The sequence below is a fragment of the Pteropus medius genome, unplaced genomic scaffold, assembly GCF_902729225.1.
Source record: "Pteropus medius unplaced genomic scaffold, Ma_sr-lr_union100, whole genome shotgun sequence".
In the NCBI taxonomy this organism is placed as follows: Eukaryota; Metazoa; Chordata; class Mammalia; order Chiroptera; family Pteropodidae; genus Pteropus; species Pteropus medius.
In genome coordinates this window covers 2887535-2901468 of record NW_024356336.1, presented here as the reverse complement: position 1 = coordinate 2901468, position 13934 = coordinate 2887535, and the positions used below count along the sequence as shown (strand labels likewise).

At 43.9% G+C, this 13934-nt stretch overlaps 1 protein-coding gene across 1 annotated transcript in view; it reads right to left on the bottom strand.

Annotated features, from left to right (window-relative positions):
• SEZ6L (seizure related 6 homolog like) overlaps positions 1-13934 on the bottom strand; it is a 177081-nt gene that overhangs the window by 43928 nt on the left and 119219 nt on the right. Inside the window, 4 exon segments of the mRNA XM_039861831.1 lie at positions 3760-3898; positions 5351-5545; positions 6426-6592; positions 10349-10514. Of these exon segments, the coding sequence (XP_039717765.1) occupies positions 3760-3898; positions 5351-5545; positions 6426-6592; positions 10349-10514 (667 nt within the window).

The window sequence follows — 13934 nt, the reverse complement described above, 5'->3', positions numbered from 1 at the left end:
GAAAGTGAAGCCAGGTAAGAGTATCGAGAGAGACAGGGATGCTAATTTAAATAAGGGGCGCTGGGGAGCATCTCAGAGGTGGTGGTCGGTGAGCAGAGACCTGCAGGAGTCTGCGAGAGCAGAGCTATGCAGATATCAGTGCAGAGCAAAAAGAGCCAGTGCAAAGGCCCTGAGGTACGCTTGTGGGATGGGACAGCAAGGAAGCCAAATGGAGAAAGCGAGGAGGAGAGCGGGAAGAAATGAAGTGGGAAAAGGAACCACGGCCGGATCACAGAAGGCCCTTGGTAAGAGCTTCGGCTTTGACCATGGATAGAATATGGAGCTACTGTCAGGTTTTGAGCAGAGCATGATGTGATCTGCTTTAGGTTGTCACGGGATGACTCAGGGTGCTGGGTTAAAAATAGCCTCAAAGGGGACAAAAGTGAGAGGGCTGCTGTGACAATGCTGGGATGAGATGGTGGTGGCTTGGACAGTGGCAGGGGCAGTGGAAGTGTCAGAGGTGCTTGGACTTTGGGCATATTTTGACTCTTGAGTAGAACCGCCAGGATGTATAAAAAGCTTGGGTACGGGGCATGAAAGAAAGAGAAGAATTCAGTTCATAGTGAGTGTGCTGGGTCATATGAGCCGATATTAATCATCCAGGCATCTGGCGAGCCTGTTGGCATATTCCATCATGGGCATATTTAAACAATGGAAATTGGCAAAGGCTACAAATCAGGGTGTTGCTCCCCACTCACCTACTTGCCAAGAAAGCCAGTGATTGAACATTTACCAGCTTTCCACTGGTCTAGAATATCTCCAAGTTTTGTTTTGCCTGTGCGGCTGGTAGAATGGACAATACCAGCTCCAAATCCCCATTTGACATTGCTAGCCTGGCCCTGTAAAAGTCTGAGTTTGCATCCTGTTGTCTTGAGGCAACACATTACTTTGCAGAGAAAGAATGTGAAGCCCAGAGAGGCTAGATGGTGGGTCCAGGGTTGCTCAGGAATCATTGTCAGGGCATGGAAGAAGGAAGCTAAGGGTCCTCTCTTTTAGTCAACGCTCACATCTAGGGGTGCCAAGATGACCGTAAGAGAGAAAGTCTGCTCCCTTCCTGGTGCTAATGCCAGTGGTGCCTGGCTTTGGGAAAGGGTTTCCGCTTTAACTGCTTCATGTTCCTGCATCCGCTGCCTCACCGAGGGCTTTGCTGTGAAAATAAAAGCCCATTTGGTGTCAAGCTGAAGGTTAATTGAATATTTGATGCCTGGAGGGGATGAAAGCAGGTTTCCTATTTTCTCGTATCCTTATCCAGGCCTCTGACACCAAGGGGAGACATAGGCCAATCTGGGTGAAGCAAGACTATCTTTCTGGGAGGTGCACTGTGAGGACAGGATGGCCGAACCCAGCAGAAGGGAGGGGACCGCAGACACTGTCTTGTGGAGTGGAGCTGGAGGGGACCTTTGCAAGAGAAGTCAGGGAATTGGGAGCTGATTTCACCTTCTCCTGGCTGAAGACTGAGATGATTTGCCCAGTAACTTCTGGGAGGGAGCTCTTAAACCAGGTCCATAAATTTATCTTAATCATGATAGCACTGGGGAGCCACAGAGGTTTTCCTAGAGAAATCGGCTTTAGAATGAAATTCTCTGAAGCTTCGGCTAAGGAGACCTTAGGGCCTCCCTTGGACTCTCTGCCTCTGTAACCCCTACCCAACCTCCATGCTCCAGCCACACTGAAGTTCCTTTAAGTAACTAAGTGGTCCACCTTCTCTCTCATTTCCAGGGTTTGCACATTCTATTCTCACTGACTAGGACACTTCCTTTTTCCTCATCACTTACCTACCTTCTCTTTCATCCCAGATTAGTAGTCACTTCCTCTTGGAAGCCCTCCTTGATTTCGCTCAGGCTCCCTCAGCTGCCCGTCCTCCTCATATCATTGCCCTTATTACACTGCATATAATTTCTTTCTGCCTCACCCACTAGACAGTGAAAAACTGTTCCACTTTTCTCACAACTGCACCTCCAGTACCAAGCCTAGAGTTTGCACGCAGTAGGTGCACAGCTATTTTTTTTTCAGAGTTAATAGAGACCGTTCAATCCACTCTCTTCCAATATAAACTTTACTGCAGAAGGGACAACTATCAGAGCCTTTCCAGTGCCTAAAGCTGTGGCTTATAGTAGACACTCAAAAATTATGTCTTGAATAAATAGACACTTTATTACAGATTCTAAAAGTCAGAGAGATGAGAATGGGAGAAAGGGAGGCAATTCTTACTGAAGAGTGAGTGAGGCGATGGGCAAGGGATGCTTGAAACTTGCCCCCAGTAGCCACAGAAACACTAATGTCCCAAGGCCCTTACTACAGATGAGAAAAAACAGGGCCCAGAGAGAGACCCAAAGTCGCATGGTAGAGGAGATGGAATTCTGACCCAGGCTGGCCTGGCCCCAAGTTCACAAGAGGCAACTGTTTAGGTTCTGTAAATCTTTCTGCTCAACTGGAATAGGAGGTCCTGGGACAACCTCTAAGGACATTCTGCTGTCTCTAAGGGACAGCCTCAAAAGACAGTCACTCAAAATTTCACAAATAATTTCCCTCTTCTCTTGAAAGTTTCCTCTGTAGAGCCAGACAGCCGCTGAGTTCTGCTTCCCAGCCTATTGAGGGGCTTGAGGGGAGAACTGAACCCCAGAGGTCATTGCCACATCCAGAAAGGCTCCTCTGCACTTGGCATCCTCTCCGCTCCCCAGCCAGTCGCCGTGTCTGAGTCTGCCAGGAAAGCCTTTCTTCTGCTTCTCCAGACACCAGCAGCCATCCTTGTTCCCTTCTCAACTCTTTCTCATGTGAGACAGTGGAAAGAGCATGAATGAGCAGTCACACAGCCTGGATTCAAATTTCAGCTCTGCTACTTGCTAGCTGGGTGTTCCTAATCTAGAGGATGGGATAATTACTTTACCAGGCAGGGTCTTTTTGTGTGAGAATTACCTAAGATATACATGTTGAGAGCAATCACTTTTGCATCTGGTCCAGAGTAGGCATTGCCCCAGACTTTATAAGTGCCCCGATCCCTGGGGAGTTGGTGGGGAAAAGTTCTGGATGGGGCGTCTAATAGCTAACCCCACTGAGTGTAGAAAACAGCCACACACCCAGTAAGTCCATTCATGATAGTATTTCTTCATTTAGCACCTACTATGTGTCAGGCTCTGTGTTAGACCCTGGAATAGAGCTAAATCAGAGCAGGCCCTGACTGTAAGGACCTTCTGGGGTAGTTGAGAGAGACAGATAGGAAACAAACTACTGCAGTACGGAGAGTACACATTACACTGCCCTCTTCCTTCTGGCCACACTGGCCCATCAATCCTTTAAAATTGCTGTGCTTGCTCTTTTCACAGGGCCTTTGCATATTCTGTTCCTTTTGGGTGCATTCACTCCAACTTATCTTTTAGATTCCCGGGAAAGACTTCTTTGACTTTCCTCTTTATATTGTATCCCCATTGTAGAATCCCATAGCACCATGCACCATTCCTTACATCACTTATCAAATACACAGTATGCAATTATTGGTGCATTTCCTCATTTAATGCCTGCTTTTTCAGTAGACAGAATTTCCTAAGCATAGAGACTTTCTCTTTGTGTGTATAATGTCGTCTCCTTCACTGTTGGGCTCCCAGTTCTTTGCACGGCTCCTGACACATAGTAGATGCTTATTTAATATTGGAGGAAAAAATAAAGCATGACCAGTTTCTTCTCCAATCTGGCTGGGTTGGGGGTTCACCGAGAAACACTCACAATTGGATATCTAAGAAGATCCGTTTCTCCTCCCCTACGTGGATCTTCCAGATACAATCTTCACCTTCCACATAGGGCTCTGGCCAGTTTGGGGACAGCACCACCCCAGCCACAGCAGAGAGCTCCCCACCACACATGGCTGTAAAAGACACAGACAGACACGCTTTATTTATAAGGAAGACAATATGGCATAGCAGTTAAGAGTGTGGGCTATGAAGTCATACAGTCACGGTAGAAGATGCTTTCACCTCAGGCAGTCCATACATGTGTAGGATGATTCAATTAAGGATGGCCACCTGCCTCCTTCAGCTGAGGGTCAATGAATGTGGCGCTATAGTACTTTCAGGACCAAGGACAGAGCTCAAAGCTGAATCAACAGCCCTGCTCCCTGCCGGGTGAGTAGTGGCTGAGTCAGGTAGACCTGGGTTCTAGTCTTGCCGCTGCCACCAACTGGCTCTGTGTCAAGGCATGTAATTTCTTGAAGCCTCAGTTTCCTTTCTTTACAAAGCTGAAGTGACACCCCTCCTGATTTCATTTGAGTTATTCTGAAGCTTAACTGAGCTCATGGATGTCAAATGCAGCACAGTGCCTAGCACAAGGTAAGTGCTCAGTAATTATTAGTTAACATAACTGTGAAAGACCCCAGCTCTGAACTGGAAGTATAGATGTGGCTGCGGCTGGCACCTGGCCCTTTAAATTCCACTCTGTTTACCGCTTTGGAAAGTTTTCAACATGTCAGAGGCCAAAGCACCAATAAATTCCGCTCTGTTAAACCAGCACATTTAATACAGAGATCAATCTTTCACCACAGAGAGGCTGTGATTTCACGCCAACCACCATCCAGGTGGCAGCTGCCAGGAGCAAGTGTTCTCTTCATTATTCCCATGCCCCACAGCGATCCAGGCTTGGGGAGCCTTGGTGGCCTTGAACGTGGGGAAATGGGGAGAGCAGGGCACTGGGGGCCCATATAGGTGAGGGTTCTACACAGTCGACACTGTCCAGGGACTCAGAGTATAAGTCTCTGAGAACGGAGAGACCCCAAGTTCCATTCCCGCCTTTGTCAATTACCTTCATTACATCCTTAGGCAGGTCATTTCCCAACTTCTGTTTCCTCTATAAATGGGCTCAATAGTAAGGGCGTAGTGAGGATAAAATCAGATAATGTGCACATAGCCCTTGGCAGAGTGCCTGTAACACAGTTTTTGCAGTCCTGTTAACAACTATCATCATTATTATTATTAATCAGGCTCGAGACTGCCTTGTGTTGTTGGGTGAGTGGTGCCCTGAACAAGAATGCACAGCAAAGGAGGTACAGAGTAACTCAAATCTAGGCAGGAATCTTTTCACTAAGCCGTGCCCTATTGGGCCTGTGCCTGGAGGAAGGGGCACGTTTTAAAATGTATTGATCGTGTAATTGTCTCAAGGACAAGCAGCACACGTGACCCAAAGGATCGTGAGCTCTGGAAGGGGTTCTAATGCTCAATTCAGTATAAAAAAGGATGACATGCCTCTAAACTGGGGCCGTGACGTTTTCATCTGAGGGAGTAGAATTCCTTGGGCACCCCGAGAAGAAGGCAGCTGGGCCACTCACCTCTGCACAGGGGTTCGGTATCATTCCAGTACGGGTCCCGTACATTGATGCACTCAATGATGGCTGGACCCTGTTCCAGGGAGTGGCCGGGGTCGCAGGTGAACTCCACTATGGTCCCGATGTTATAGGTTGGGTCGGATGTGGTGAAGTTCCCATTCTGAATATAGGGCTCGTAGCAGTGGCCTTTCTCAAAGGCTGGGTGGGGATACAAAAGACGGACAGTAGCTCAGACGAGTCAAGGGTCACTCGCAGTGCTGTGTCTCAGAAGATGGGTCTCCTTTTGATGTTCAGGATAGCTCTAAGGGAAATGGGTACCAGACCCTGTGATCTGGTTTCGACTGACCTGCTGAGGGCCTTTGGGCCATTCATTTGGCTTCTTGGGGGTCTCATTTTTTTCATATCTAAAATGGGACTCAGAACCTCTTCCCACTCCTTCCTGCAGAACTGTCACATTTCAATTCTTTTTAACATCCCATATGGATCCTTTTCATGTCTCATAAATAAGAGTCCTGCCACTTGAAACCATAAGTTTGTCTAAGAGAAAGATCAACTTAGGGAAGACGGAACCGAAAGAACTCTGAGGTACATGCAATGTCCAACGGCATCCTTTCTTAAGGGGCCGGGGCTGAGCAGGAGAGGCTCTTACTAACGCTTCTTGGAGGAAGAGGTGGCTTTCACTGCGTAGAGCAGAATTTACAGGTCCAGGCTCAAGCTGGACAGAAATCTTACCTCCATTTTTTCGAACTTGTGGCCTTGGGCAAGTCACCCAAATTCCCTAATCTCAGTTTAGTCATCTAAAAGATAATAACAGCTTTCATGTTGCAGTGTGGTGAGCATCAAATGCATACTGCATATAAGACACCGGGCGCATAGTTAGCTCTTAGTAAATGGTAGGCATCCTGATTAGTAAAGCTAAGTCTGCCTTTAAAAGTCCAAGGGTCAGTCTGGCCACTGGCCTCTCTCATCCTTGGCCAGCCAGATTTCTACCTCCCAGGACCCAGCCCCAACCTTGCCATGCTTCTTCTGCCCCCACACCACAACCCCAGGAGAGGGGGAGGCCCCGGCAGACCCTCACCCTCAAACCGGATGTTGAAGGCTGAGGCCGCCCGTGCCTGGTTGGACGTGAACTCGATGCGAATGCTGTTGCCCTCACTCAGCAAGCCCTCGAAAGGGACGCTCTCGGTTGGAAGGGAGTCGTGGAGAAGAGTGGACTTGTTGGTCAGCCCACTGTAGACCATCATCCTGGCAGTAGGGAAGGAGAGGAGGGCCATTGAGAGTTATTCTTGGGTCACTGACACACAGCAGTAGGATGGGAGTGCAGCGAGCACTGGCTCATTCCCAGACTCGCATCCTGATTTTGCCCCTCATTTGCCCAGATAAGTTGCTTTACCTTATAGAACCTGCTTCATTTCTTTGGAATGTTTGTCTCCGACTCATGAACTGATTCTGAGGTTGTAGGGAAAGTGATGTGTATGATGTAATTAAACTAGGTGAATTAATTGATATTATTATTACGAATTGAAAAGTTGGAATTAATGGGCTAACATCATTTATGAAACAGTGGTATATATAGTCAGACAGTCAGTCTCAACTCTAATTTCTGAGCTGTGTGACTTTGGACAAGGATACTTCACCTCACCAAGTCTCTTTATCACCTGAAAAATGGATACAATCTCACCTACATCAGAGTGTGAAAATTGGGTACAATCCCACCTATATCAGAGTGTGGGAATTAGAGACCATCAAGTACCAAGTGCCCAGGATAGAATAGGTAGGCAAGTCAAATTTATTAAGCATTTGGCCTCTAATAGCCTTTGTCTCTGATTCTCATTTTCTAAGTGCATCATGTGGGAAGTCAGGAATCCTGATTTGCAGTTTCCAAGTCTCCACTGACTGAGTTTACACAAATCTCAATACATCTTGGGCCTCAATTTCCACAACTATGAAAGGAGAGATCATAACGTCTTCCCTATCTATCTTACAGGTGGGCTTTGAGACTATGACAGGATAAAGTGCCCTGAAAAACAAAATGTGTTAGACAAAATGTTGGTATTCGATTTTACTGTTATTAAAACCATTTGATATTTGACTCTTTCCTAGTCTTGGTATTTTTAAAGAAATTATGCAAAAGTAGGGAAAAAACAGTATATAAATTCGATAAGATATTTTTTATGGAGTCATAAACAGACATTTAAAATCTTTTGAGTTTTTTTTTTTACTATGATCCATAAAAAGACTTTATATGTTGCCCAGATAAATTTCTAATGTCACTAAAGTGCATAAATGTTGAAGCTACAGTTTGTTCATTTTGCCATGTGTCCACTGTGGCTGAGATCAGGACGGGGCTGGAGTAGAGGCCAGGGGTCATTCCAAGAGTGAGAAGGGACCTCTTCACATTCTTCTGATTTTTGCTGATTCTGTTGTATCTTGGGGGCAATGCCCTAGGATTCCTCTTTCAAAGAACTGAAGTCTTTGGCTAATAAAGGTCACTTGGGAGGAAAACCCCAAGATTTCAAAGTCTCTTTAGCCTATTAATCTTCCAAAAATAGCAGTTTTTTAACTGTGACCTCTAGAATGTCTGAAATAGTAATAAGTTTTATCTCAAACCCATATGGGTGTCTGTGGTCACATGGGTTTGGAAAAAGCCGGGTTAAGTAAAAATGAAACACTTTTCCTGTAGGACTTGTCAGTGCCTTTGCTAGCGAATGTGCATTAATACCTTCCAAGACAAGAATAGCTTATACCTGTTTGACCACAGGACACACCTTTTATGCTGCATATTATGGGACTGTAGTTTAGAAAGACTTCATTTTGGGAAAATCTTCTTAAGATCTTTCTTCATTTATCTCTTCTACTCAAAATTCTTCCATTCAAAGCCCTTCAATGTATGACCTCAATTTACCTCCCAGCTTCATTTCCTCCTCTTACAGAGAACTTCTATTGCCGTTCCCCACCCACACCCTAACGTACTTGTTCATTCTTCCCTCCAAACCTTTGTTCCCTCCCACTCTCATTCTTCCAGCTTGGAATAGTAAGTACTCTTACTGTATTTCTGGGTTCCCTTATCCCATCTCTTTCCAAGGTTTAGGTCAAGGTCTTATTTCTTTTTGAGCTCTAAGCTCTTGTAACTGATATATTATGGTATTTTAGCTGTTTTTTCTTCAATAAAGTATATGGGGCAGATAAAATTACTTTCTCTTCTTCGTAGCACAGTGTCTGGGTGATTGTGTGTGTGTGTGTGTGTGTGTGTGTGTGTGTGTGTGTGTGTTGACCTTTAACCTTGATGAGCTACTACAAACTTCTTTCCTTACTGACACAGTTGAGCACTGGTTTGCCTCGGTGGCTGTCAACTCATACCTTTCATAGACTTTTGTAGGGCCCCATAGAAACTACTAATGAAACTACCGTGTCAGTGTACCTGGCTCATTTATCATGATTTAAATGCCTTTCAGAAAATATTCATTTTGGTTAACTATTTTTTCTCTCTGTTCATTCTCATTGTCTGGTATAAATGTAGATCTGGTTTATCTCCAACATCATTCACAAGAGGCAGATCCAACGTCTAAATTTTAGAATGTGGCTTCACCGAGGGTACCCAGGTCTGGCTTCTCAGTTTCCAGAAGGAAAGATTGGGAATATGTTTTTTAAAAGAGTTTCCAAGTTCATTCTGATGCCACTGAGAAACCCATGTTTTGGAGCCCCTCCACTTTAAAGCAGTGACTTGTTGATATGGGATTGTTCGGGACTACTTGAAGGGAAGTGGACTCATGAGTTGGGTTATTCAGTTGTCTGGTGTTTTCTACAAGAATCCTTTCATACCTAAAGAGGTTAGTTGTCTAGGTTTGAAGCTTCAAAGAAACCAGGACACTGTAATTCTAAAATCTGATAGATTCCATAATTCTGAGGTCCCGGCATTCTGGAAGTGTGGTAAATATTGTTGTGTGCTATCCACACGCCCTCAGCACTCACTGTCATGTATTTTCTGCTAGCTTCCTGCACCAAATCTATGAGCATGAGCCAGCTCAGCCAGCTCAAAGGGTGGAAGGCCTGTTTGGGGGTTAGCGTATCTACGAGCATCCTTCATCCAATGATGGATTGTGGGATGGTAGATAAACACCTCAGCTCCCTTGATCCTACAAAAGGACAACTCTATGGTATGCTTAACAGATTTTCCCAGAGGCCCCCAGTGGCTAGAACCCCAGTCGCCCCCACAGTCACCTGTTTATTAACACATACTGTATTGACTCTTTTTTCTTCCTGGCTTACTTTGCCACACATCTACCTGTATTTCCTAGGACTAGCCCCCAAATAAACTAATTTCCCTCACATCCATGACACATCACTGCTTCCAAGGGAACAAAACCTAAGACAGCAAGTCTAGGTACCTAAGTTATCTAAGTATCTAGTTTTCAAGAACAGTCAAGAATATTCTAGCATAAAGTCATAGAATATAAAGCTTTTTAAAAAAGATTTTGGATTCTAGGTAGAATCTTAGAGTCTGCAGGTATGCTCTCGCTTAGATATTGCCTTGTCAATTCTCCATAGTCCTTTCATGCTCATAAGTCTAGTTTTTCCCACGTCAACTTCCTATCATGCCAGGAGCCAATGTTTTCTACTTTTCTCCTCTTCTCCACAAAGCCTAGTACATGACTGGGCATGGAGCAGGTGCTAAATAAATACTCCTTCTTTCTTCAAGCGTCAAAAGGGATGTGCACGAGAAAGAACGAGGAAGCGCAATGTGCGAGATCTGGATTCCCTTCTTGCCTCTTCTCTCATCCTGCTGTGTGACCTAAGGTAACTCCCTTCTTTTCTGTATGCCCTAGTTTCTTTACCTGTAAAAGGAAGAGATCAAAGCTGATGGCATCTAAGATTTTTGCCATCCTCCCCGGCTCTTTCTTTCTCGACTTCCATGAGCCAGAATTTCAGCCATTTCAAGACTCCAAATCTCCAGCCACTCTGGGAGGGAATGGGGTTGGCTGGGGACCCTCAGAAGTTTACCTGTCTTTTTCATGCAACAACAGCCTCTCAAAGTGCAGATGTAGCTTCTGGCCCTCTGGAGCTTCAATTGTCCACACACAGAACTGACTCTCATTGGAGTTTCCAGGGTAACTTGGGGAGAGGACACGGCCGATGGTGGCATTGTGCACAGCCCCTCCGCAAGGGGCTGCAGCCAGAAAGTGAGTGGGCAATAAGAGGAGCGGGGGTGGGGGGGTGGGGAGAGGGGGCAGGGGGTGAGAGAGAGAGAGAGAATGTAAGTGTTTCATCTTCCCCTGATCCCCACCCCTATCTCTTCATGGGAGGAAACAGGATAAGAAGGACCATGGAATAGCCCCATCCTCCTTTGTGGGGTTCATTGCATTTGATAGGAGATCTCACTCCATGATTATAATCATTACCATGTGTGTTCCTGGGTCTGGCTGTGCCCCAATTCTTAATTATAAAAAGATAATCAAGAAGGACATAAATAGGCTGTTTACAAGAGACAAAATATACTTTTAGTACTTAGTAAGCACTAGAAATTCAGCCACTAAGAGTAAAAGGAAGGCAAATCTAAACTATATTCTATTTTTATTCACCTAATTGGTCAAGATAAAAAGTAGCACATTAGAATGCAAATTGCTATAATCTTTCAGGAGGGCAACTTGGTGAAAAATCTAGAAAGTATGTTCAAACACTTTGACCTAGTAATTAAGTTTCTGGGAATTCATCCTAAGAAAAGATTTAGAGATTTTCACAAAAATTTGTGAATGAGGATGTTCATTGCTAGAATGTTTCTAAGAGTGAAAAACGAGAAGCAACATAAATGTCCACCCACAGATGCTTGGTGAAGGAAATACAATACACACATTCCATTTATACTTTTCAAAAACCATGTTCTCAAAGAATATTTGAGAATATCGGAAAATGCTCACTATATTTTAAGTGGGGGGAAAAGTTAGAAAATGGTCTACTTCAGTGAGATATAAGCAAGGATCAGTTGAGACCATGAATATAAGATTATTTGCTCCTATTTTCTACATTTTTGTATGACTTGAATTTTTATTTTTATCAGAACCATATACTACTTTTATCATAAAAATCTAATAAAAATTAAAAAGTGATATGTGAATTGGGAAGTTACACAAGTATGAGGGGGTAGTCTTATTCTTAGGAGATATTTGGTTCTTATCACATGTTTACTGAAAGATTGCATGACTAATAAGGACTTGCAATAGGAGAGAAAGGTAGATGGTTCTCTTTGCTCTGGATTTCGCTGACGAATCACTGCAAAACATTGCCAACAAACCCTGTACTTTTTTCAGCACCATGGACAGGACGGAGGGGCGGTCTCTTCCGGCTGCCTTCCGATCTTAAGTTGGAGGTTCAATTCTAGCCTGTGCCACATGTCTGCTGTGGATCTAGGACAAGTCACCGAAGCTCTCTGAACCTCAAGTTCACTGTAAAATGGTAAATTCCACCTTCCTTAGAGGACTGTGGTGAGAGATGAAATGATGCAAGTGGAGGGCTTGATGTAGTTCCTGGCACAGAGTAGGTGCTCAAAACATAGCCAGCATTATTGCCTTATGGCTCAGGAGCTGAAGACATGGAGGACATTGTCCATGGTGGGGGCACTGGCCATCTGTCCTCCTCAAGCTGCCCCTCATTTGTTGCCTCTCTGCTCCCCTTGCCTGCCTTATTAAGCCGACTGATGGCTCTTTTTGGTTTTAATTTGCCAGCCATGGCTCCCCATCCATCTTTCTTAGCACAAATTGAGGCTTAATTCCTTCCTGATTTCACACATAGATAAAAATTAACACGAGAGAGGCATGGAGACCAACTGCCTTACGATTTGGGATTTTTTTGCTTTGTAAATAAAAGAAAGAAAGAAAAATTCTAAAGGGGCTTGGGGGAACAACACTACAACAATTTAATCTCAGAATTGATCATCAGCTGTCATTTGTTTTTTGGATTCCACTGATTATGAATGCCCGAAGGACAGGAATTATGTTTATTGTTCCCAATATTCTCCTCGTACATGGCTCGTGGCTGGCACATAGTAGGTACTCAGTTAATATGGGCAGCCTATATTCTCCTGGTCACCATTAGAACTTTGGGGAATCTAACAGAGTTTTGCTGCCGTGATAGCTGAGGATGGTTCAAGGCTTTGACCACTGGTGCAGGGACAGTGGGGTATAGTCCACTGCTTCTCAATCTATAATGGGCATGTGAATCATACATGTGGATTTTGATTCAGTTGTTCTCACATGAGGCCCAAGATTGTGCATTTCTAACAGCCTTGCTGGTCTGCAGACCACATTTTAAGTAGTGAAGTTTTAGTAAGAGATAGAAACGTATGGACTCAGTTCAATTTCTGTCCAGTGACTTTGGGTAAGTGCCTTCACCTCCACGAGCCTCGGTTTTCTCATTCATAAAATAGGGATAATGGTTCCACCAAGTAGAATTGCTGTGAGGATTTACTGCATTCCTGGCATGGTGCTCAGTATGTACTGACTAGGCTCAAAATATGGCAGCAGTCATACCAAAAGCACAAGTAACAACAACAAAAATAGATAAATTAGACTTTGTCAAAATTAAAAACTTTTTTTTTTTGCATCAAAGGACATATCAAGAAGTGAAAAGACGACTCACAGAGTGGGAGAATATATCTGCAAATCATATATCTGATAAAGGTCAAGTAGCCAGCATATATAAAGAACTCTTATAACTCAACAATAACACACAACCAAATAAAAAAAATGGGCAAAAGACTTGAATAGACATTTCTTTTAGAAAATATACTAATGGCCAACAAGCACGTGGAAAACACTCGATAATATTAGCCATCAGGAAAATGCAAATTAAAACCACAATGAGATACCTTCACTCCCACTAGGATGGCCATAATAACAAGAAAACATGGAAAATAATAAGTGTTAGCGAACATGGAGAGAAACTGGTACTCTTGAACACGGCTGGTGGGAAAGTAAAATGGCACAGCCACGGTGGAAAATAGTTTGACGTCCTTTAAAAAGTTAAACATAGAGTTATCGAATGACCCAGAAATTTCACTTCTGGGTATATAACCAAGAGAACTGAAAATATATGTCCCCACAAAAACCTGCACACAAGTGTTCATAGCAGCATTATTCATAATAGCCAAAAAGTGGAAACGATTCAAATGTTCACTAATGAATGAAAAGATAAAATGCGGTCTATCTGTACAATGGAATACTATTCAGCCATAGAAGGAATGAAGTTTTGATACACACTACAATACGGATGAATCTCAGAAACAATATGCTAAGTAAAAGAAGCCAGTCACAAAAGATCACGTTATATGACTCCACTGGTATGAAAGGTCCAAAATAGGTAAACTCATAGAGACGGAAAGCATACTGGTGGTTGCCAAGGGTTGAGAGGGAGGAAGGAATGGGGAGTGACTGCTAATGAGTACAGGGCTCCCTTTTTAGGGTAATGAAGTTGTTTTGGAACTACACAGTTGTGAGGGTTGCACAATATTGTGAATGTACTACATGTCGCTAGTGGTAAATTTTATATTATATGTATTTTATCACATAATAGAAATATAAGTGGCAGCAGTCAT